Here is a 24,444-nt window from a genome sequence, read left to right on the forward strand (position 1 = left end):
GCGTGCACGTTGACACGTTGTCAAATGACGATACTACCCTTCTTTTTGTTCAAAAAAAGGCCCATATTAAGCCCATGGCATTGTGAGGATTTTGGTTGATGGTGATCGCATAGGAGCTCCATGGACCCTTTATCCATATATATATATCTATCTAATAAGATAGGATTTTTTTTTTCACTACAGGACAAAACTATAATAAAGGACGGTCCAGATCGAATCTAGAACCATCAAATGGCTACTGTGCTCTTATTTTTCCCCGAGATACGTGTTGGCAGCTATTAACTAAATGTGTCGCAAAGTTGATCCATGAGCCGAAACGGCTGTAATGCCAACAGGTCAACAGTTCGAGTCGCTCTAACATCATTTTCTGCTTTGTTTTGTTTATTGCAACAACATAAAATTGATTAAAACAAATATTGTTGTTGGGGTGAATCGAACTCGGGAACCAGTTCCCAAAGGCTAGCAGTCAAACCAGTGTTAAATACTCACTGATGCAACCATCTTGGAGTAAAGTCATCCTATTCGTTGTCTTAGAATTTACTCATGGAAGTATTGTATGCATGCCCAAGCATGATTGCAACCAGTGCCGAAGGCCTTTAATGCATAGGTGAAATGTGCAGAAGGCATGCCGGTGAGTGTCTTTAAGACACGGGGCATATTCTAGTAGCAAAATAAGCAGCCGCTTAGGGCTCGCAGTACAAGGAGCCCAATATATCATAGCCCACCTACAGTACTAAGTCTATTATTGTTTTATTGTGAAAAAAAACTCACTATTTGTTTTTCATTTATTTTAATGCGTTAGATAAACAGTTTTACATTGGAAAATTGAAAATTAAAAAACGCATTAAATCACTTTGTTTTTCTAGCGTTTTCACCTTCTCCAATAAATAAACAGGCACGCCTCCATAACTAATTAAATTTCTTCATCACCCTACACTTCAATATTATTTCCATTATTCTTTTGCCTTATTTGGTTTTTCTATATTGTTTAATTTGGTGTAGAATTTTCTATCTCTCTATTGTGTAATTATTTGTTAAATAAATCTATTGAAATTTTAAGTTTGTGATATTGTTGTTTAGCCATGATCTGCTACGATGTTACAGGTGTAGGACATTTTTTTATTCTTTCACTCTTTCTCATATATTTATGATGTTTTGTCTTAGATATTTCCGTATGTGAGGATCTCCCTCACAACACTCCTATGTTTATACTTCATTTTGTATTTTTGTTCTTTTTATCAATAAAATTCAATTAAAAAAAAATATGTGGAGAGACTATTCAAGAGAAAATAAAAAAAAATATATTATGATCAATTTTGACAATAATTGTTATCTTCTAAATTTTTTGTTATAAAAAAAAATATTTGTGGGGGAAGACTATTCAAAAAAGACAAAAGAAAATGTTAGGATCAATTTTTACAATAATTGTTATCTTCTAAATTTGTTGTTATAAAAAAAAAATGTTTGTGGAGGAGACTATTCAAGAAAGAAAAAATAAAATATTATGATCAATTTTTACAATAATTGTTATTTTCTAAATTTTTGTTAAATAAACTAAGCATTTGCATTCATATGAAATAACGTAAACAAATCATATCGATTTATAAGATATAACAATTTTATTGGAACTTTGCTTAGGCCCCGATTGCCAAATACCCAAATCTTCTGAATCTATCTCATTATTTTTAATTAGTTTTTTTTTTTTCTTTTACTAACTCATTGTTTCGTGTTTATTTTGAGCAGATTAACAAAACAATTTGGCTCCAGCTACTAAAGGTTCACAATGACAATTGTATGCGTTATCATTTTGATGGGGGTGTGTGCATGTGCATGGCTACGAACACTCAACAAAATGCTGAAGGGAAAAATGTTTACAAACTGTATAAAAGACAAAGACGAATTCGCATCGACCAAGAAAAACTAATTAAACTCAATGAAATCACTTATTTGCTATTTACAGGCGACCGAAAAAACCGGCGATATGATTGTTAGAGAAATGAGACAACTGCCCCATGATTTGGAAAACAACGATCTCGATTTTTTCGCTAGTCTATCTAATAAGATAGGGTTTTTTTTAACACTAAAAGACAAAATTATAATAAAGGATGGTCGGGATCATTTTGAGCAAGATCTAACGGCGTGGGTTCGAGCCCAAAAAACATTAGTTTCGGTTTTTTTACCAAAAAAACATCTTCTCACCTCATCATTGCTAGGGTTTATACCATTTCTCTCGCTTGGGTTTTATTCCATTTCTCTCCTCATCGTTGGGCACTCGAACTCCCTTTATTCTAAAATCTCCAAATCCCAAAAAGTGAATCATCATGTCTTCTTGATTGAGTAGCCATTGAAAAAGGAACAACAGCTACAACTGAAGAAGCAGATCGAGGTTGTTCTCATTTCTCTTCTGACTTGAACAATACCGACTTCCAAGTCCTGAACTCAAGTGAAGGTGACCTGCTTAACTTAGTGTATGTGAAAATTAACTTAGTGTATGTGATAACAGGAGTCCGATGGTTGGAGGCAGAGTATATTGATATTAGTCATTCTATTGGAGTAAGTAGGCATATTAGAGTAGGCAATTTGACCTATGTTTTTCTTCCCCTTAATGTCATGTGGGGAATTAGGAATCCGTTTGTTCCAAATGAGTTGCGTTTGTTAGTTAACATATTATTTCGTATCTTACAGTGTATCTTATGCACTGATGCATGTTTCTTTTCACACTTTAGGTTTATCACTTTTTTTAACTTTGTGCATCTTATGCACTGATGCAGGTTTTCTCAATTTTTATTTGTTTTTGCATTAGTATCTTTTTATGTTTAATGTTTTCTACATCCACCGGTCGATCTATTTCATCATAGTTTAAGACACGGGGCCTATCATGTGGTGAGGATGATGATACGATTGATAATGTAGACTTGAGTTAAGTGAATGGTGGGAAGTTATGTATGTGATTCCTATAGAATGAATAACCCTAATATAGAATAAATAACCATAATAATAAGCTTGCGCTATACTGCCAAGTGCCAACTATCTCAGTTTTTTTTCATTCATGTCCTTAGCAACAATGAAAAAATCCTTCCTCGACTTGCTTGCAAGACTTGCAAGCACAAGTTCCATTCAGTGGTTCTCAACTTCTCACAAATCAACGTGTCCCCTGTGCCAAAGTCCATTTTAGTAGAACCCTGGTACAAGTTCCATTCAGCTTGCCTCATAGTGGATTTCAACTTTTCACAAACAGCGTGCCCCCTATGTTAGAGGCCTTTTTTATCATTTAGTAGCAGTGAATCCCATATCAGGGGTTGAAGTATCTTTCTCCCAATTACACTGGGTGCAAATTCTAAAAATGTTGTATCATGTAACTTTGAATATAAATGTATCATAAAATTGATTCCGCCGTGAAAAATCGGTTCATTGTTAAAATGTTGTTTGAATGGTATTTTATGATACAAGCATTCATTGTTAAAATCTACATTAGTTAAAGCAACGACGAAACAATATTGTTAGAGTTTCGTGTTGTATCATGGGCTATGAATGAACATGGGTCATGGGGAGCAATTTGGACTGCTTTCGAGTTTTTATGTCTTTCTTAACTTCTTCATACCATTCTATTTACGTCGAATTTAATCTTTCGAATAATTTGTATTTAATTATATAACTGTATCTCGATGCTTTTTAATTAGGTATCCAACAATTTACTACTTTGACTCTTCGTCATGCTCTTTGATTAGATCTCCGTTTTGATTATTTAACTTTGCATGTTTCCAAATATTTGCGAATTGATACTTCCTAGGCAATCATGCATGGTTAAAGAGCGTATGGAAGAGAGAGAAAGAGATTCGTTAGTTCACCCAGTCAATTCCATAGCACGTCATCTTATTGAACCTCCCAATTTGGTATATGTGCCTCCACATCGAAGAAATGTTATGCCTCCTAATTTATATGTGCATCCTAATCGAAGATTAACTGCGACTCTCAATATTTTATTTGTTGTGCCTCCTAATTGAATATCTAATGCGGCTCCTAATAGGTTATCTATTGAATATCTAATGCGGCTCATTATGATATGTATTGAATTAATAAATGTGTAAGGGTATGTGTAATGAGTTGGTTTGTGAGAAATAAAATGCATAGAATTGCAATAATTAAGCTCACTTGAGTATGAGAATGAAATGATTATAAAGTATAAAACTGTTGATAATTGTTATATCATCGATTCTATGCTACCATAGAGATAGTCCCTTGGGGTGTTGTTCAAAAGCAATGCGTCTAGAGTGCCGACTGGCACGGGCATTCACTAGTATATATATATTTTCAGGTTCTAGGTCATTTATCAATGTGTATTCATTTTCAGGTTTCAATATTTGTTTGTGATGTAATCTTTATCTGTGTATTTTATACTGAAAGAAGGAAAAATTGATTCTTGCAATATGGTTATGGCTTTAGCGTACATAGTTGAAGTGAAGCTGGGAAAGCAACATGTGACATGGCGCACATGCACAACTTCCGTATAGTTGAAGTGAAACTACATTGATCCACGAGCTTCGTTCAAGGCTGCAGGAAACCATATTAAACGGGTCGGCTCTGAAAGTGTGTAAGAGGGCGACTACACATGGCCATATTTGTGAGGGTCCCAAAAATATTCCTAACCACAACTAGTGTCAAATCAAATAGTGACGTGAAACTACATTGATCCACGAGCTTCGTTCAAGGCTGCAGGAAACCATATTAAACGGGTCAGCTCTAAAAGTGTGTAAGAGCGCGACTGCACAGGGCCATATTTGTGAGGGTCCCAAAAATATTCCTAACCACAACTAGTGTCCAATCAAACAGTGACGTGTAAATAAGTTCCATATATATATACTAGTATTATGCATGCTCTATGAGCGTGTATTTATACGCCATGAACGTGTCAACCAAATTTTATCAAAAACCGAAATATTATATATCGTATACATTTATATATTAGATTAAATTTAATATATTTATATAACAAAAAACTTTGTACATAATAACAAAAAATATTACATTATTATTATTATTTCATTTTGGCTTCCAAAAAAAAGTTTTATATTATTTTTTAAACATGAAATAAAAAGATAGTTAACAAAAAATAAGTAAATAAAAATGGAAACAACTAAAAGATAGAAGATGGAAAAAAAAAAAAAAAAAATAGAGTTTTAGAATTTGTAAAATTTATGGGAATAGAAATGGTAAAATAATTGTTTTTGTTAAAAAGTCAAAGATGAAAGATTTGGGCTACCTCGAGGATATCCCTATAGGGATGAGTGTGCCGATACCGTTGGATCCGAGATCCAACGGTCCGAAAATCAAAAACAAAAAGGAAGACGAACTCAATGGTATCAGATGTGAGGATATCCCTATAGGGATGTGAATTTGTTTTTGATTTTCGGACCATTGGATCCAATGGTATCAGATGTCGTCCCTATGAGAATATCCCCGGGGTAGACGAACTCAAGATGAAATCAGGACAAGTGAAAGAAACTTGATGTGCGGAAATGTTGTGACATAGAGCCCACCTACTTTTTGCATGCAACCTGACAATAAATATAATAACAATGTTAATAACATATTTGACCCTACAATAAAGCAGTTATTACAATCATATATTCATAGTATTCTAGAAATTCATTATATAAAGTAAAGATAAAACTGTCCAGAAAAAAATTATCAAGAGTCACATTTTTTATTATTTTTTCACTATTATAATACTGTAGATGAAAGTGGGATAGTAAAAATACTAAAACTTATTTGTATATTTATCACTTTTTCCTATTTTCACTCCGCTAATTTAGTGTTTGATACGAAAAACTTGAAAATATTTAGAGATTTTGGCTTTCTATTTTACCTTAAACAGATTAATTTGGTAACTCTTTAAATTTAACTAAATCGGAATAAAATCTTCGAATCGGTTTTTAATATCAATAGGCCCTTGCCCCCACTGCTCCACAGGGCCTTGGAAATCTCAGGGACGGCCCTGATATTAATCAACGTGCTTTAATTACTTTACCACAAACTTGTGTAGAGGTGTACACGGTACGAACTATACCCATTTTGATGGGTTTTAGCCTGCAGGATTTCACCAGTACCAATTGCTTATTCTATTGCGTAACCAACAAAACCAGCGACTCCACTCGTATCCAGGGGCGGATGCAGGATTCAACAATAGGGGGGCTACTAACACTAATTCTCACTACTATTTTATTTATTTTTTTATTTATTTTTTTTTTTTTTTGGAGTGAACAGTTACCACTGTACTTTTGGGTTTTGAGCAAAGTTAGGAGGGGCTACAGCCGGGGTCAGCCAACTCATAGATCCGCCCCTGCTCGTATCAATCAAGGTTCAGCATTCATTACTTACTTATCACCACTGCAAAATCACTTGCTCACAATCTCATATTCACCATGCAGGATGCATCTCAGACTTCTCCAGTGGAGATTGTTCAATCAAATGTGCATCATCATCCTGGTAATTGTGGTACGATCCTAATTGTGTACAACGGATCATTTTGTTTACACTACAGATACACATGCAGTCAGGCAATAAAGAGCAGTCTGCTTATCACCAAATCCATGGTCATACCAACGAATTGATATTCTAGGTGGGGGACTAGAATTAGGTGATATGTTATTAAGGGCATTAAGGTCAGCTGATCCTAATCGACTTACGATATTGTCACGCCAATTATTGCCCCCTTTTGTTTTTTGTATTGTTACAAATAGAGTACAACATGGAATAATTTTACTACGAAAAGCCAAGGAGGACATATTGTCGTTTCTAGTCCAATTGCACTCTTGTATGTGGACGTCAAAACGACTAGCGACATTGCATAGCTAGTCTTGCTGAGCTTAAGTATACCAACGCATACTCACTAGCTCCTCCCAGGGCCTATGCTGTCTAAGCCGTTCTACGTAGAAAGCACCCCCACCCCCAACTAAAGCCCAATCCACTTAAAAAAAAAAACAAAACGGCCCATTTTTCAGAGATACCTTAACTATAAAATAAAATTATGCCAGTTACTGAGGTTAGCAATTCCTGTTACAGAGGTAAAATAATTTCTTAGCCCTTTTACTTATCTAAAACAGTTACATGTTGATTGTAAGGATTTGGTTGATTGCGTGTTTAGTAATAAGAGGCAGAGTTCATTCATCAAAGGAGGTGGAATGTAGGATTGCATGTTACCATAGTTATTTGGTCTTAGACTACCTCTTAAGTGTTGCAAATTTAGGTAGTATCTAACTATCTTATTGGTTCACGAAACAAACCCCCGCCATCACGGTTCTCGATATCACCCCATCTCTCCATCTCTCAATTACTCGAGGTTTTTTTCCCGATTTATTTCTTCCTCTTTTTCCCTCACACCAACTTGCAACTTTGTTGGTCGCTTGATGAGAGATTTTGCATTCCGGCTCAATACTTTATCGATATCATTAATCATTTTCTTAGTGTGTATGCTGATTTGATGTTGCAGTTGTTTAGTTTAATTTACCTGTCTTAGATACATAAAAAATGAGGAGAAGAGCCTTGCACATTGCACGCCCTGGATATGTATAGCGGCATTATGCATTGTGTGGAAGAGTTTGTGAATAACACTCAACAGGTTTTAGAAAGCCACTGATAGTAGTGTTGGGGAGTTTATATTCCTAGGTGATGTTTTTCCATTCTATTGAGGTGATACGCTTGATGAAATTGAGTCAAATTGATTCTATGGGAGAAAATGAAACAAACCAATGGATGCGAGTAAAGCACAGGGACCAGAATTTACGTTTTTAGTTTAGAGTTTTCTAGCTTAATTGGTTATGTCATGTGTTGCAACCATAGCACATACAAGATAGATTGTTTGGGAATGATTTTCCATGTCTTTAAAGAAGTTGTACGAAGCAGATGAGCTTTAGGTTATTTGGGGACTGTGATACTTAATGGCAGATACATGGTTTCTTCAAAGTAGAAAATCAGCTTGTTGTTCGATTGTGTATTTGTGCCTATCTTAGTAACTCCTTCATCTACGTAGATTTTTTTGTTTGTGTTGTTAATGTGCAGCCATTAAATTTTATTCTTTTTTATTCCTAATTCAAGACACGGCTCCGCTCACACCCCACTGCCTATGCAGTTATACTAGTGTATATTGGACTTAAAATTTGATCCTCTGGATGGGCCTCCGAAAAAATAGTCCACCAATAGTCTGGGCTGGGCTTTGGGCTGTACTCTTGACCCGCTTAACCTTTTATAACGATTCTCATTTTCATTTCCGTGAATTACAGAAGTGATCATAATAAGGTGCGTATTTTTTATTCAAATTGTTTGTTGTACATATCTGTAATCACGTAATAAATAAGTTGCATTAATATGTTTATATTGAAGTCCCTTGCTATTTTTTTTTGGTGTGTTTAGGTGCACGCTACATGGATTGGTTCTTAGTTTTTATCTTTCTACTTTTACTTTGGGTTGTTTCTTTATGCAAAGTTATCTATGCTTCTTGCTTACCCACTGTTTCATTCTTATCTAAAGGTGAGTTTATTATCTTATGTGAATTTTCATATTCTTTTGCTCTCGTGATATGGATCATTAAGTACCATATGTTTGTTTGTTTAAACTGTAGGTGAAGATGCTCAGAAGAGAAAGGTCATGCTTGTTGTCGCACACCCGGATGATGAGGCTATGTAAGTTCTCAATTTTAAAATGTGATTTGTGATGTAATTAATTTACATATCACATTATTGCAGGTTTTTTTCGCCAACTATTCTTTATTTGACTTTGAAAGGGCACACTGTACACATTTTATGTTTGTCAACAGGTATGTTTGCATCGTCAATATGTGGTTCATCTTATTAGTATTAATAGTAAGTGTCTGTATATTGTTGTATTGACATTGTTTTGCTGTTGTTGGCTGAAAAAAATAGTTGGTATAGTACGACATGAGGTTGTTATGGTAGAAAACGCCGTTTCTAAACAGTATCTATAATTTCTTGCCATTGTTATGGTTCCCAGAGCTTGCTCTTGTCCATAATAGTAGATACAACTGTACAAGGGTAACTTGAACCAGGACTTCTGACCTAGGAGTTCCCTCGTGTTTGTACTTGTTTGTTGATTCCTTCCTTCAGCCATCCCTTTCGAACCATGTCATTTGAATTCTTGTATGGCTGACAATTCCTTTTAGAAAAGCTAAAGCTATGACACCAGAAGATCATGTGTAAGTTCCAAATTACTTTTTAGGAGATTCAAGTTTTATGCTTTTTCAGTTTGCAAACTATTAACGGTGTCCTTATCATTTACGAATCAAATGGAGTCTGATTTTAAGTTGAGATTAAAACATTAATTTTGATATCCCGTATTTCATATCGTGGTGGTCTTTTATGTAGGAAATGCTGATGGCAAAGGAAATGTAAGAAAGGAAGAGCTATATCACGCTTGCAGTAGTCTCAAGGTGATGCTAAAATTAAGTTGGTCTAAACCATTAAAGGTGGTTTGGAAACTCAGTTTCCAATTAAATACTGACCAACTAAAAGTTTTAGTGAACGCTATAGATCTATGACATGTTTATTTATTGTTTATGACAACCCTAGCCAACTGAATGAAGTCTAATCTTGGAAAAAAGAAAGTTCGAATTCAACTGTCATTTCACTTGGCTATCTTTTTGGGAAAATTGAACGAAGATTCTACCTTGGCATTGGTCCTCAATTTATTTTCTCTTGTGAAATTTATGAGCAGGTTCCTCGTCAACATATTAAGATCTTAGATCATCCAGATTTACAGGTGATCCCATGCATCTAGATGTAACTTCTTTTTTGTTTGCGTAGCTGTTCATAGATTTTTATGTTTGTTCAAAACAGTATTGCCTGGTTATATGTCAAGTTATAACTTCGTTATGGTTAAACAGGATGGGTTTGACAACATGTGGAGTGCTATCCATATTTCAAAGATTATTCAGGAGGAAACTGCATCTCAGGGCATTGACTTGGTAATTATTTTGTCTGAACCATTAAGTGTTTAATGTTACGACCCAACCATAATGCTCTCTAGACCATCATCTATATGACCTTAGTGCAAGATTATGAAATTCTAACTTACTATACACCTGAGTATCTGTTGTGTGTTCCCTTTGCCTACTTCTCTCACCTTCTCTCAATTGTAGAAGTATTCAGTCACATACTCTAATTGGATTTGGCTTTTCATGTAGCTTATCATTTTTACTTTTGGTTGATTTTCTAGTTGATTACGTTTGATAGCTATGGGATTTCGGGTCATCAGAATCACCGTGATTTGCATAATGGGATTTGGTAAGTTGCTTTTCTTTTGTGATGGGTTCCGTTTACAGTATTAATCTCAGTTCTGACTTTTATGATGGCTAATATCATTGACTAGATTTTGATTTCATTTATTACACAACACCAATCATTTCAAATATTTCTATTAAGTTTCCTGTTACCAGTACTTTGTGAGGTGATGGTCCTATGAGGTTTTGATAGGTGAAATGCAACAGGGGTTTGAATTTGAATAATGCCATTGTTGAAGTGTGAGACATGAATTACTGCTAGTCAAATGCATTATGGATCTATTAAAGTGCTACTCTTTGAAGAATGAACTGTAAGGAACCAGGATTTTAGTAATTCCTTTGCCAAGTGTGAGGCTCTGTTCTGTAATGCGAGACTTTGTTCGAAACCACCACCATACAAGCCCTAAGAACAGGTGTTAAATGGTCCTCTAGCACCCTCCAACCAGACCAAACCATAGTCACTCGTGCCTTTGAGTTGGGCAACCCATACAACCACAGATTGCTTAATGAAATAATTGAGGATTGAGTATCTAATAGGAACCAGTAAAGTATCATGAGATTTGTTTTTCCTATATTTTTGGCACGGAAGAAGACAGAAATAGGAACAAATATCTTATAGAAATATCTTTGACTAACAATTACATCATCTCCTTCCTTCATAAACACCAAAGTGGGGAAATATTTGAAAAGAATAATAAATTTGAGCATATTTATAGAGAAATGTGAAAGAGATCGTTCCATATAGCTTCAACTAAGCAACATTTTGGAACATAAGAAGTGTACATACTGTCTTTATTATTGGTTTACTTAAGTTAAAAACATGGTAATAATAATGCCTTAAAATGTTGGCTAACCACTGTAGAAGTGTAGATTACAACTGAACAACATTTTTTGTTGCATGATCCAGATTAAAATGTTATAGTTAATCAATTGGGATAAGCACTAATGACCATGGAAAGCGTATTTAATATCTTATATTGATCTGTGCACAGCACATTTTTATGCGAGGAGTCACAAAGAGGTATTGAAGCTTGGGAACTTGTATGTTGTTATTCTCCTTTGAATTGTCATAATTCTTTTATTTTATTTCCCTGCTGCTATATATTTATGTTAGTTGATGTTGTTATTTTATAAACCAGTAAAGCTCTCAGCGCCTGAAAGTTTTCTAATAGGTTACTAGTTTTTTCTCCCCTTGGTAGCAACTAGTTAATTTGGTCTTGATCAAGAAGATGTCAGACTACTGTTGTAGTTCGTAGATTGCTTCCTCTTCACTCAACCTTAGTTTTCTAAGACCAATAGTCACATTAAGTTGTCACTAGCTTAGAGCACAACTCCAGTTAGCTCTAGCTATTTCAGGAGTTTGCTGAGGTTTATGGAATAATTTTGAGCCTGCGTCAACTCTTTAGTAGTCTGAATTACCTTTTTCATTTTTTCTGTCTAATTCAAGTATCTAGTAAATTCATCAATTTGTCTATCACTAGCTAATAAATCATCTTTCCTTCAAATAATAATCGTATTCTCACATTATTATATTCTATATGTAAATTGTTGCTTGAAATTTTTATGATGTATCAGTAATATTGCTCTATGTCAGAGCAATAAGATGAATTGCTCTTACAACCATGAATAGGTCTTACGACCAATGTGCTATTCCGATTAAAACTACATAATATCACATATTTGCTTCAATATGCCTTAATGTTAAGGAAGCTGACCTTTTGCGTTTGTCACCTTCTCCATTGTGCATTAGGACCCTGGTGAATCTCATAATCATTTCCCTAGAAGAACATACTTTATTTCTTTGAGGATTCTAAGGTTGAGAATACCTTTGGACTTCACTTGCTAACTGGTTCCACGTAATCAAGCGAGTTTTCGTCTGTGGACTGCCGTAAAAAGTCATGAATAATGTTCTCAGGCCTCTTTGCCATATTGGCAATACAAGCAGTGAATGTAGTAGATAGGCAGATTAGACAAGGTGATCTTGATTAATTGGAGTGAGGTTCTAGGGCAGGTGCGACACTCCTCGAGGGAGGATCACGTTACTAAGAATAGAAGTATTTGGTTGACATATTTCCATGAAAAATTGATTAACCGATTAACTGTGGTTTCAATAATGACCTATATTTGTTTTGGTACCTGTATATTCTTGATAATAGTGAAATAAATGTTTATGATCTTGGCTAATGATCATTGGTTATCTGGTTGTTGTTGATATATTTCCAGTTAAGTACAAGCATCATACGCAAGTATAGTGGACCCATGGATCTCTGGTTGTCCGCCTTACTTGCTAGTAGCTCGAGAGGGCAGATGCATTGCCTGCTTAATGAGCATCCTGTAAAAAGCTTCATGGCGATGGCACAACACCAGAGCCAGTGGATTTGGTACGTATTCTTTTCATTTTTTTATTTGTTTTTGTAGATTTACTTGTTTGTTTTCCATCCTCATCATTCTTTGTACATTGTTGGAAGTCAGAAAGCCCATATATGAGTTTTCAAGTGGAGGCTCTTAGGGATTTGAAGTTCAATGCATTATTTTCTTTTGAACAATTCGTTGTGTAAAGGTGGTATGTTTAAGTATCAAATTGTGATGGTGTGGTAGATTGTTTCTCCAGCTCCTCGTTAAGGTGGATCTAACTAAAATTGGGTTGTATTCTTGTTTTCTTGGGGATGAATTTTTTATTTTTGCCGATGAGACAAAGAATCCCATATATTGAGCTGAGTCAACTGAACTTGCTCTGTGATGTTTGTCCGATTTCAATCTAGTTAGTTATCTGTGTGTAAGCCTTTATTGACTGCATTCATATGTTTGTAGCCTTTAGTAGAACACTAGAACCCAGTAAAAAATTGAAGGTTTTACTTTTACCTCCCTTTTGATCGGCTTTTTCCTATCATCTTTGCAGGTTTCGGAAACTGTTTGTCATATTCTCTAGCTACACTTACGTTAACACGCTTAGAAAGATCAATCTTTAGGTGCTCCAGACTCCAGAGGTTGATTATTCCACTTTAACGCCATTACATCAACAAAATTAATGACTGATCATCTGGAAAGTATTTTATTGCGCAGTTAATATATTTTTTTTGCAGTGGTACAGTGTTTGTATGTTCACATTGAGGAGTTCTGTAAATTAGATGATCATATTGTGGGAATAAAAATTCTCACAGATTGTTTACTATGTATGTATCCCTATACTTGAGGCAATGCAAGGATGGAAGAACATATAACTAGTCAAACACTTTTTGAATTTGAAACTGATGAACTTTATCCAATTCTCAGAGTTGTTTTTTTCCTCAATTTTTTACTGGTTATGCATTTTTGCCCTAGAGGTGATATAGGAATTTTATGGGAATACATACCCCAGTAGCAGGACAGAGCAAGTGGATCCGAACTTATTACTGTCTTCTGTTTCAACTTCAAAGTAGTAAAACCAGTAAGCAAACAGAAAACTCTCTCCCACATTCTTCAGCAGTGCATCCAATGTACTAAATTCCTACCTACATGTCCCTTCATTCTTCTTCTCCAGTGGCATAGGGGTCAGGTCCCTTTTCCATGCAAGGGTCAAATTTATTTAACTACTCAGGTAGTCCTTAAGAATACATTTGTTGTCAAATCGACTCTGTACATCTGTATCAGGGTTTCTCCTACTTGTAACAGGCTAACAGCCTAAGAAATAGTTTTGAGTGAGAAAATGGAAAAAGGAAGTTAGTACCTTGAAGACGGGATCGACAAAATTTGTTTTCATAAGGGCAATTTGTCATAAGGGCAATTGTTAAAGCGGCGCAAATTAACCTAACGAGGTTTTACTGTAAGCAAAACCACAAAGCAAACAAAAGCTTCAACAACTCTAGTTCTTTGGCAATGCCAAACGAAGATCTGGGACAAATTCTTAAAAGTGTCTTCTCCCGTTTTGCCTTTTTCAGGTTACTTTCCACTCTGCCAACTTTCTAAGATGTTGCTGTTCAAGTGCATCTTGTTATCACAACGTCCCTTAAGCTCTGTTTTTGGCAACCTACTACCTTCACATCCAGGAAGATTGTGTCTCTAATGAACATAAAAGTCGTCCTAAAAGCAGGGGCGGAACCACAAACTTTTGAATTGCTAAACTGGTAACAAAACACGTCTGGGAAAAGAGTGATATTGAATGTCAAAGAAAAAATGCGTTCCATTCTAGATATTTATGAATCTAGCGATTTGTCAGTTTTTACTTGTGAGCTAAAAAAAATGATTCTGCTGTAAAAAAAAATTCGGCAGAAAGTTAAGGATGAAGAAGTTGCTAAAATTCAAATAAAACTAAAAATATCAGCCTTGGGAACTCAATTCAGGGGATGAACTTCTGCACATATTTGAAATTGACAGCGAAAAGTGAAATGAAAGTTTTTGAAAGCTGTGATTTAGATCGATGTGGCAAGTGTTAGAAAAATGATTTGCTCAAATCCATTTAAATATGAATGAGTAGTTTGTCTCCCAAATTACCCCACTTAAAATGAAATGGGTTTTTTTTTTAAACAGTACGTAATGTGAGAAAAACCTTTTCAAAATGATGCATTTGTTTGAAATAGTGCATTATGCCGAAAAGGTCGCGACGCTTTTCGAAATGTCGCATTGGTTTTGAAACAACAGATCATGCCGGGTCTGCAACCTTTCGAAATAAGCACCGGTTCAAAAAAGATGTTATATCTTGAAATAGTGTGTCCTTTTCAAACATGTGACTTTTCAAAGAGTTGCTTACTTTTTCCCAAGAGTCACTGTGTTGTTTCGAAAAGACACCACTCACCTATAAATAGTGGATGAATTTGGAGAGAGAAAAGACACCAGATCACACAGAGTTCTGATCTTTCTCTTCTCCCTCTGTTCTTAGTCAAATACTATGTTGTGTTCATTGAGTCATAGAATTGAAGTCTTGGCTTTCTATGAAGGAAATCCGTTTTATCTTGGGAGATAGTTTCCCATCAACCTTCAAGCACCGCTGGTGAGGGAAAATCATCTTAAGGACATAGTGTCTCTACATTAGGCTCGGATTTAATTAAAAAGTACAAGACACTTACAAGACAAAAGGTTTGTATAGTTTGGTAATTGGTAAAGAGTAAGTACAATTAAGTTGTATATTCTTAACAGCAAGATCATAACTGAGCTGATTTTTTCGTGTGTTTAACTCCACGGTTTTGAGATCATCTTGGCCAAAAATGAAGAGCTAACTCTATGTCGTTTGCTTGATATAAGCATTCGTTGACACGTACTAGAAACACTCCTAGAAATTAAAAATCTAAGTTAAATTCGTATCTAGAACTCAAGATATATAGGTAAAGATTGCCTAGGTGAACTTCATGCTGTGCATGTATGCTGGCCCTATAGATAGTGGCTACCTGCTGTTGTGGGTATAGAAGATTCGAAGCACCATAAGGTTGAAAGCATGGTTAAACACTTAAACATCTGAAGTTACTTAACTTAGTGCGGCATAACTTTCCAAGTTTCTTATTCTTTCCTCACAAAACACGCAAGCTCAGTTTCAACTTCACTTACCCGTGAAGCAAAAAACCTTACATCCTATTTTTTTCGTTTTGTTTCCTTTCCATTGTTATAGTTATTTTTTCAACTCCGCAAAATCCTTAAACTCCTACTAAAACCTTAAAAACCCTACTTAATATATTCTTTAAACAAGACAATGACTAAAATGTTAGCAGCTTCAGAAGGAGTGACGACAAACTGGCTTGATTTGCCTGAAGATGTTATGATTACCATCTTTATGAAACTTGGGCCGTTTGAAGTTTTCTATAGTGCTCAAGGGGTCTGTTCTTCCTGGCGAAACCTAGCCAAAGAGCCTAGGATCTTTCGTTCTATAGTTATTTCTCGAAGACAATGGTCACGTTTCGGAAAGTATTATCCAAATTTGGCTAAGCAAGCAGTGGATAGAAGCTGTGGAGAAGTGGCGGAGATCTCTTTTGTCGGTTGGGATTGGGACTGCTGCTGGTTTTTACAATATATTGCAGATCAACCAAACATGGTGAAACGTCTTCGAATGGAACACTGGAGTAAGACATCTGATGTTCTACTGATTAAATATGTCACTAAATTCCCTTTATTGGAAGAGCTCGAACTGAAAAGATATTATTTTTCGAGAGAGGAGATCAAAGAATTAGGTCGCTGTTGCCCGAAACTGAAGTATTTACGGTTGGAAGAAAATTTGGCAAGTCTATTCGGAGAAGCAAAATGCACCGGCGACGAGGACGCATTTGCCATTGCAGAAAGCATGCCTCAGCTACGTCATCTGACTCTCCTTGTGAATTGTTTGTCAAATGATGGATTGCGAGCCATTATTGATGGATGTCCCTACCTTGAATATCTTGAGCTTCGACAGTGGCACATTAAATTTGAAGTAGAGTTGATAGAGAAATGTGTAAGCAGAATTAGAGATGTAAGACTTAGATAATTCCTCTGAAGTTACTTTTAACATGTTGTTTTAAGAATTTGTCGAAAGTGCAACTCACAAACCTCTGTTACAAAAGCAGATGGTACATTTATCTCATTGGATAACATGAAATTCAAGGGTCACAAAGAATTTTCTGTCAAAGAAGTATTCTATCTTTCACTAAGAAAATCTTTATTGGGCTTAACTTTACGATTCAAACAAATGGTGGGCATACTTAACATAATATATCGTCATTTACAGTCAAATATCACTATATTTGTTCTAGAAAATTTTGAAACTTTGCCTCTAGTGCAGATATAAACATGCGCTGATGCATAGGGTTAGATAGGGGATATACCCCGCAAGTCGATAAAAAGGGTTGTTGCCTGCGCGTGCACACATGCCGGCACACTAAAGTTTTCTGGAGCTTCCCCGGGTTTGGGAGACTCTAAACCCATGTGGCCTCGTGGGTGCGTGAACACCCTTATATCTCTCTACACCACTACACCTATGCAAAGACATAATCCATAAGAACTTCAAGTTTTTTCTCCAATAGGACTAAAGTCACACAAAGTGTAGAAAAAAAAGTAAAGTTCATGGGCTCAAACCCAACCAAGGACATGTTTCATACATATTAAAAACTAAGTAATGTGTTTATAACATCTATTAGTGTTTAGTTTGTGCAAGTGCTAATGTTTCCGATTCCTATTTGGAATCAGGCTCCACAAATTTAACACCCAACACACTTACCAGATGATTTATAAATAAGAGGCGGGTCATTATCAAACTGATTTTAAGGTATAGCTTCCGTCGAACCTTGAATCCTTAAAAAGAAAAAAAACCGTTCAGTTTCTTCCAGCAGAACAATGACAATTGCAACTTCAGGAGGAGTTACGAGGAACTGGCTTGATGTGCCCAACGATATTATGATTAGGGTCCCTTATGATTATCATCTTTGAGAAACTTGGGGCGTTTGATATTCATTATAATGCGCAAAGGGTCTGCTCCTTGTGGCGCGAACTAGCCAAAGAGCCTCAGCTCTTTCGCTCTATAGATTTTAGAGATGTATGGGTACATTATAAAAGCGGCGCTGCTTTTCTAAGTTCCGCCAAGGATGCCGTGGCTAGAAGCCGTGGACAATTGGAGGCGTTATCTTATAATGGTTGGGAGCTGGATAAGCTTTTACTTTATGTTGCAGATCAACCGAATGTGCTGAAACATCTTCGTTTAGAAAATTTCCTCAATATATCTGCAGTTATATTTGCTGAAACAGTAATTGAAGCTGTAAGAAAACTTCCTTTATTAGAAGAGCTTGAACTAATATGGTTTTCTTTTCCTCCATAGGTGCTCAAAGAGGTTGGTCGTCGTTGCCCGGAATTGAAGTGTTTACGATTGATACCAAGTCAGATAGAAGAGAAACCAAGTGAGATAATAAGGGTTGATTACGATGGTGAGGCGTTTGCCATTGCAAAAAGCATGCCTCAATTGCGTCAACTTAGTCTCATAGGAAACGGTTTGTCAAATGATGGATTGAAAGCCATTCTTGATGGATGTGTTGGGGTTAATCACCGATACCAATTGATTCCCCACTACACAGATAATTTGCATTTGAACAATAACCACTCCAATCAACAATCTAAATATTTCTTACAACCAAACTAATATGCCCAACTCGTTAAACAACTATTAATAACAGATAATAATGTAAAGCAGTAAAAACAAACCATAACACAAAGATATACCGTGGTTCGGCCAATGGTGCCTACTTCCACAAGAGCTTGTCCTTTTATAAAGTGGGAATGAAGATTACAATCACTCCTTGCAGTCTCTTACCTTACTAGATCCTCTCTCTTTACAGGCTTGTATTTCTGTAAAAGTTATCTCTCAATCTTGATAACTTTCAAGATTGGGGTTTCTTTGACTTCTGTGTTGTCTCTCGTGTGTTAGGTTTTGCTAAAAACCCAACATATAATACAGAACTCGCGTTTCCGCAAAAATAGAATCCTGCCAAATTAGGCATGGGCGCGTGGCGTGCTCAGAATTGTTCTACAACGGGCATGGGCCGCGCTTCAGATTTGCCTGTGGAGGGCGCATGGTGCGCTCTTGCCTGAGTCGATGTCCAGGCACTTGAGCGCGGGGCGCACTTCAGAATAGCTTGTGGAGGGCGTGGGGCGCGGTCTTGCTTTTCCACACAAGCTAAACTGATTTCTCTCATCTCCTCATGTGATGGATAACTCCAACAATCTCCCCCTCCAGAACAATGAGGGGGGATACCTCCATGCGATTTTCAAATCAATAGGAGGAGTCTGCTACCATTCCGACAGTAGCACAACAAACATCAAACTTACCTTTTGGTAAGACTTTGGTCATCATATCCGACCCGTTCTTATCGGTATGGATCTTCTAGATACACAAATGCTTGTCTTCGAGTACTTCTCTAATCCAATAATAACGCACGTGTATGTGTTTGTATCTAGAATGAAAACTCGGATTCTTGCTCAAATGGATGGCGCTTTGACTGTCACATAGAACTACAAACTGTTTCTACTTTAGCCCTAGTTCGTCGAAGAACCTTTTCATCCATATAATCTCTTTGCAACACTCAGTGGCTGCAATATACTCGGCTTCTGTAGTGGAGAGGGCAACACACTTTTGCAACTTAGATTGTCAAGAAACCGCTCCTTCTGCAAAAGTAACTAGATAACCGAAGGTGGACTTCATCGAGTCAACATCATCTGCCATGTCTGCATCAGTGTAGCCTTCAAGTAAGGGCTTACTGCCACTAAAACACAAACACGATTTGGAAGTGCCCTTGAGATATCTTAATATCCACTTAACACCTTCCCAATGCTCCTTCCCCGGATTTGACAGAAATCGGCTTACAACCCCAACGGAGAAAGCAATATCCGGTCTTGTACACACTATTGCATACATCAAGCTGCCCACTGCAGATGCATAAGGAAAATTTTCCATTTGACTCTGCTCATGCTCACCCTTTGGACACATCTCTTTGGTCATGCAAAACCGGCCACCAAGCGGACAACTGACTGGCTTCGCTTGATCCATGTTGAATCTCTTCAACACCTTCTCAATGTAGCTTTCTTGAGAAAGCCACAACTTCCCACTCTTTCTATCATGAGTGATCTGCATCCCAAGTATCTGCTTTGCTTGACCCAAATCCTTCATCTCAAAAGACTTACTCAAGTCTTTCTTCAGCTTGGATATCTTGTTGATGTTTGGGCCAACTATCAACATATTGATAAGAGCCCAAAACTGTAGTTTTAACCCCTTAATAATCATACTGTTAGACCAATTATGTGAATAATAAGTAAGAGTTAATAGTGATTACGTGTTTTTATGCATTTCAGGCTTCAAAGTCCATTATGTACAGAAATGTGCCACTTTAGCGAGATAAAGGAGCAAAAGTCAGTAGAACTTCCGAATGCCATATCTTTGGACTCAGACCTCCGAATTGGGCCTACCTTTATGTCAAAACGACCGGCTCGGAAAGAGCTTTGCAATGGTCCAAGCCTTGACCCAATCAGAGGAGCAAAAGTGGACGAAAAGTCTGTTGAAGCCGAATCTAGTGAAGAGGCCTTTTTGAAGAATTGGGTTTGGGCCGATTCTGCCCAAAACATGGCTCCAAGGGATTTTGGATCCGGATGTATAAAACAAAAGCTTGACTCATTGTTAATGGCAGTTAGGTTAGGAAGCTCATTGTTAATGGTAGATTATTTAGTAGAGAATTAGGGTAGATAGCTTATATAGAAAGTAGCCATTAGAATAGCTTCTAGATCTAGATTTAATTGTTTTAATTAAGTTTAGTTCCATTTAAATTATTGTATTAGATTAAACCTTTGAATCTTGCTCTTCAATTTGATTAGATCAATAAAGTAGTATTCTTTATCAATTTCGATTTTGTCATTTCCAATTCTAGATCTAATTTCAATTCCTCGTCCTTATTTCATTTTAGTCATTAAATTAGATTTCATTATTGTTTAAATTAAGTAAATTTCAATCTTGATAGTATGTTTAGTTATAATAATATGGGAAATGATGTTTTGATGACTCAAGGCTAAACCCTCCATTAGAGGGGTTGATGAAGCCTTGATGAAGACTTAGTTGTTTAGTATAGAATTGGTTGTAGAATCTATTCCACTCTAGAAGGTCGTGTTTAAGCCATGAGAATGGGTGGACGACCTCACATGCTAGTTAGTATCCGTAGGAATGCCATGAACACTAGGGATTAGAACTCGAAATTCTCAAGAAGAACGTGAGAATTGAGATACAACATTCTACGCTAGGTTATTAAGTTGGAGTCGAGGTGGATTCAATTCCCTTCTAATTTCTTTATCTAGATTCAAACAATCATATTTCCATAGCATTCGTAGTTTAAATTCAAATAATCAATTTCATATTGCATCGTAGTATAATTCCCTTCGTAAAGCTCTCATTGACTTAAGACTAATTTCTTAGACTTAGAAAACAATCCATGCTAGGGAACTAGGAGTGGAACGAACTTCCTACTCCACTTAGTGCAATTTGCATCGAGAGTAGAAGCTTTGATAATTGAGACTATTAAGTCCAGTTTTAGTTTATTTACGGATTGAATTCATCGTTCATTTCGTAGGTAAACTATTCATTTTACGGTTATCAAATGGCGCCGTTGCCATCTTAGTTGCACTTTAGCATTGTTTTCATAGTAGAAGTAATCATTTTTAAGTCCCATTAAACCCACCCACCCTTGTTTGTTTCATACTGTGGTTGCCCATTTCAGCTTTGACAAATTCCGCGAGAAAATACACCGCGATGCCCCAGCCAGGAGATGACCGCCGCTAAGTTACCTGGAATTTGACTTTACACCGAAGCGACCAGCGCCCTAACCAAAGCGACCAGCTAAGTTAATTGAATTTGACTTTACACGGAAGCCCCATGACTTCGCTTAAAAACACCGTAATTTTTGAAAATTACCGAGGCCGAAGGCTTCTATGCGAAGCTACACGTGTTAAATTTATCGGATTTCGGCCGGTTTGATTCAACTTTGATCTTTCATATTTTTTTCGTGTTCTAACCTGCTTCTATACACCGAACAAGCGTAAACAAGACGCTATTCATAAGCCGGGCAAGGACGCTTCGTATTCCTTTCTTCCACACCTCGCGATCTCCCCATTTAGAGGTTTATACTAGTATATCGAATTGTTTGGAGTGTTGCATGTTTAGTTAAGTTCGACTTAGTCTTGCATGAGATTAAGGTCCGGCCAACAAAAACACCGAACGTAAATACACAACAACATCAACAATCAAATCTATCTAGTATACCACCCACTACACCTCTAACTACTATTTCACACACACCCACCGATATAATGGGGAAGAAAGAGACTCCTCTCTCGGACTTCTACAAAGCCTTGAGCGATAGCCCCAAATCTTGCATCGTTCTAGCAGACCGGGGATTTTGAGAATCCCTCCAAATATTTTTAATTTGTTACCCGCTTTTCATGGTTTAGACCATGAAAAACCTCATCACATTACACGCGTAGGATTGAACAAGTCCTAACAACATTCCACCATCCTACGGTTGGTACGGAACAAATTAAATTAAGGGTATTCCAAGCGCCTAATTCTGTGGACTCGTGGGCTAAACTTGTTCAGCTGTTTATGGAACATTTTTACCCACCCCTAAAGACGGATGAGATGCTTTCCAAGATTCATTTCTTTTGACAAAATCCTCATGAATCATTTTCAGAGGCTTGGAATCATTTCACCGATCTGCTTATAGAGTGTCCACACCATAACTTAGCGAAAGACACGTTAGTTCGTGCCTTTTTCAAAGGACTTCTACACCACCATAAAGAAGTCCTTGACATAATAAATGGGGTAGTTTCTTAAGCAAAGGAGCCTCGAGGCTTATAAATTTTTAGAGGACCAAATTAAGCTTAAATAATAATTGGGGGTAGTGACGATTACTCCCGCTCCGCTAGTTCTTCTTCAACAGTTAAGGCCGCCGGTATGTTTGAAATTAAACACGATTCCGAGCTTAAAACTCTAATCGAATCACTCACTAAAAAGGTAGAGGCCATTTCTGTACAACAAAAGCCTATCCCCGTCATGAATGTAAATTCAAACCCATGTAGTTTCGGTTGAGTCCCGAGCATCCCGACTCCCAATCGTCTCTATAGCCTATGAACAGGCTTGTTCCATTAATAGTGAACCTAACGCCCCTTGGAGACAAAATCCCAACTCCGGTTGGAGAAATAACCAACACGTCACACCTCAAGGGTACAATAATCAATATGTTAGGCCAACGAACAGCTTTAACCAAGCTCCACTACGACAAGGACAGGGTCAGGGTAATTTTAATAATTATAACAACCAAGTGCAACCTCGACAAGGTCAAGCACAAGGTCAAGGTAATTATAATAATTATAATGCTAATAGAGGTATCGTTCCGGTCAATAATAATTATCAAAATCCACCCATAAATAATTCACGGAAATAGTTCCACCACACCACCCGTGACTACTACACCCACACAACCGGATCGCCTTTGACACCTTCATACAAGTGAGCCAAAAACTTTTCCAAACCATGGCTCAATCTAACCAACAAATTTCTACAATCCGTTAATAATTTAACCCAACAAATTGGCTCAAGATAAAGCCCAAAACCAAAGGTGTGTTGCCGTGTCACGCAATACCTAATCCTAAAACAACAAACACAGCCTTTGAGGTAACCGATAATACTAGTAATGAATATGAAAATGTAGGTGAGATAAATGCCATCACCACACTCCGCTTAAAGCAGAGTGGTTGATAACAAGGTAACTATGCCTATAGTTACCCCCACCAAGAGTCTCCCTACACCTACTATTTTACTAGATACCCAAATAGAAACCAAAGAGCCTACCACCGTAGAGGTACCGCCACAATACAACCTAAGAAACGTAAAGCCACGGTTAAACATCCAGTGATACCATTGCTAAATATAGACGAAAACCATCGTTTCCACAAAAATTAGCCATGTTAACTAGGGATACAAATTACGAGGAGATTAGGGACGTTTTTAAGAATCTAACTATGAACCTTCCTTCCTCGAAGCTATTAAAAGCTACCACATCATGCTAAGTTTCTTAAGGAATTGTGTACTACTAGGCGAAGACAAATATACCAAAAGACGCCTTTTAACGAAACAATTCCCAACCTTATCCTGAAAATAATGGAATTGTTAAGTACAAGGGACCCCGGTCGCCCTATCAGCATAATGCACCTTAGGAGATTCCTATCTGACGACCGCGTTATTAGACACGGGGGCTAGTGTTAACTTACTCCCATTTTATTTGTATAGACAAAATAGGTCTAGACAAGATGCAACCCACTAAAATGACGCTGCAATTAGTCGATCGGTCTATTAAGTATCCTAAGGGTGTAGTCGAAAATGTCTTTGGTAAAAGTTCGTGATTTCTACTATCCTATTGATTTTGTAGTCCTCGATCTGAGTAAGTCGCTAACGACTCATTCCGATCATTTTAGGGCCTTTCCTTTCGGCAACCGCCAATGCGCTCATTAATTGCCGTGATGGTTCAATGTCCATGTCTTTTGGCCATCTTGTTTGTTGAAGTCAATGTTTTTAAAACAAGGACACAAGCATCCCGATTCGCCTATGGATGGAGAGGTAAGTATGATCGAGAGCTTCGCCGAGATTATTTCAACAACACGCTCCCCGATAGTCATATGCCCAAAATTCTTTCCTT

General features: G+C 36.9%; 2 protein-coding genes and 1 pseudogene across 4 annotated transcripts; all 3 read left to right on the forward strand.

Moving 5' to 3' along the window:
• Positions 1 to 8,270: 8,270 nt before the first annotated feature.
• Positions 8,271 to 13,557, forward strand: LOC147503167 (uncharacterized). 3 transcript variants are annotated; one of them, XM_086607952.1, is made up of 12 exons: positions 8,271 to 8,295; positions 8,410 to 8,526; positions 8,618 to 8,678; positions 8,742 to 8,812; positions 9,378 to 9,442; positions 9,727 to 9,771; positions 9,896 to 9,976; positions 10,228 to 10,295; positions 11,284 to 11,332; positions 12,515 to 12,672; positions 13,191 to 13,278; positions 13,375 to 13,557. In XM_086607952.1, the coding sequence occupies exons 2-11, from the start codon at positions 8,421 to 8,423 to the stop codon at positions 13,258 to 13,260; spliced, it is 774 nt and encodes a 257-aa protein (XP_086464078.1). In that variant the 5' UTR covers positions 8,271 to 8,295; positions 8,410 to 8,420; the 3' UTR covers positions 13,261 to 13,278; positions 13,375 to 13,557. The 3 variants fall into 3 exon arrangements, with proteins under 3 accessions (XP_086464078.1, XP_086464076.1, XP_086464077.1); XM_086607950.1 differs by having other exon boundaries at positions 13,191 to 13,557; XM_086607951.1 differs by lacking the exon at positions 8,271 to 8,295 and having other exon boundaries at positions 8,330 to 8,526.
• Positions 13,558 to 15,959: 2,402 nt separating this feature from the next.
• LOC147503168 (putative F-box/LRR-repeat protein 23) lies at positions 15,960 to 16,715 on the forward strand. The gene has a single exon (XM_086604728.1). It carries the CDS (start codon positions 15,960 to 15,962, stop codon positions 16,713 to 16,715), a length of 756 nt encoding a protein of 251 aa, XP_086460854.1.
• Positions 16,711 to 18,356, forward strand: LOC147503169 (putative F-box/LRR-repeat protein 23; annotated as a pseudogene).
• The last annotated feature ends 6,088 nt before the right edge of the window (positions 18,357 to 24,444 follow it).

Source organism: Coptis chinensis, chromosome 4 (assembly GCF_015680905.1).
Source record: "Coptis chinensis isolate HL-2020 chromosome 4, ASM1568090v1, whole genome shotgun sequence".
In the NCBI taxonomy this organism is placed as follows: Eukaryota; Viridiplantae; Streptophyta; class Magnoliopsida; order Ranunculales; family Ranunculaceae; genus Coptis; species Coptis chinensis.

Bases quoted from the DNA above. Each gene is read 5' to 3' on its own strand.
- LOC147503168 (XM_086604728.1), top strand. From the start codon at position 15,960: ATGTTAGCAGCTTCAGAAGGAGTGACGACAAACTGGCTTGATTTGCCT.
- LOC147503167 (XM_086607950.1), top strand. From the start codon at position 8,421: ATGGATTGGTTCTTAGTTTTTATCTTTCTACTTTTACTTTGGGTTGTT. The intron at 9,443-9,726 runs GTGATGCTAAAA...ATTTATGAGCAG, and splicing joins ACGCTTGCAGTAGTCTCAAG to GTTCCTCGTCAACATATTAA. The intron at 9,772-9,895 runs GTGATCCCATGC...ATGGTTAAACAG, and splicing joins TAGATCATCCAGATTTACAG to GATGGGTTTGACAACATGTG.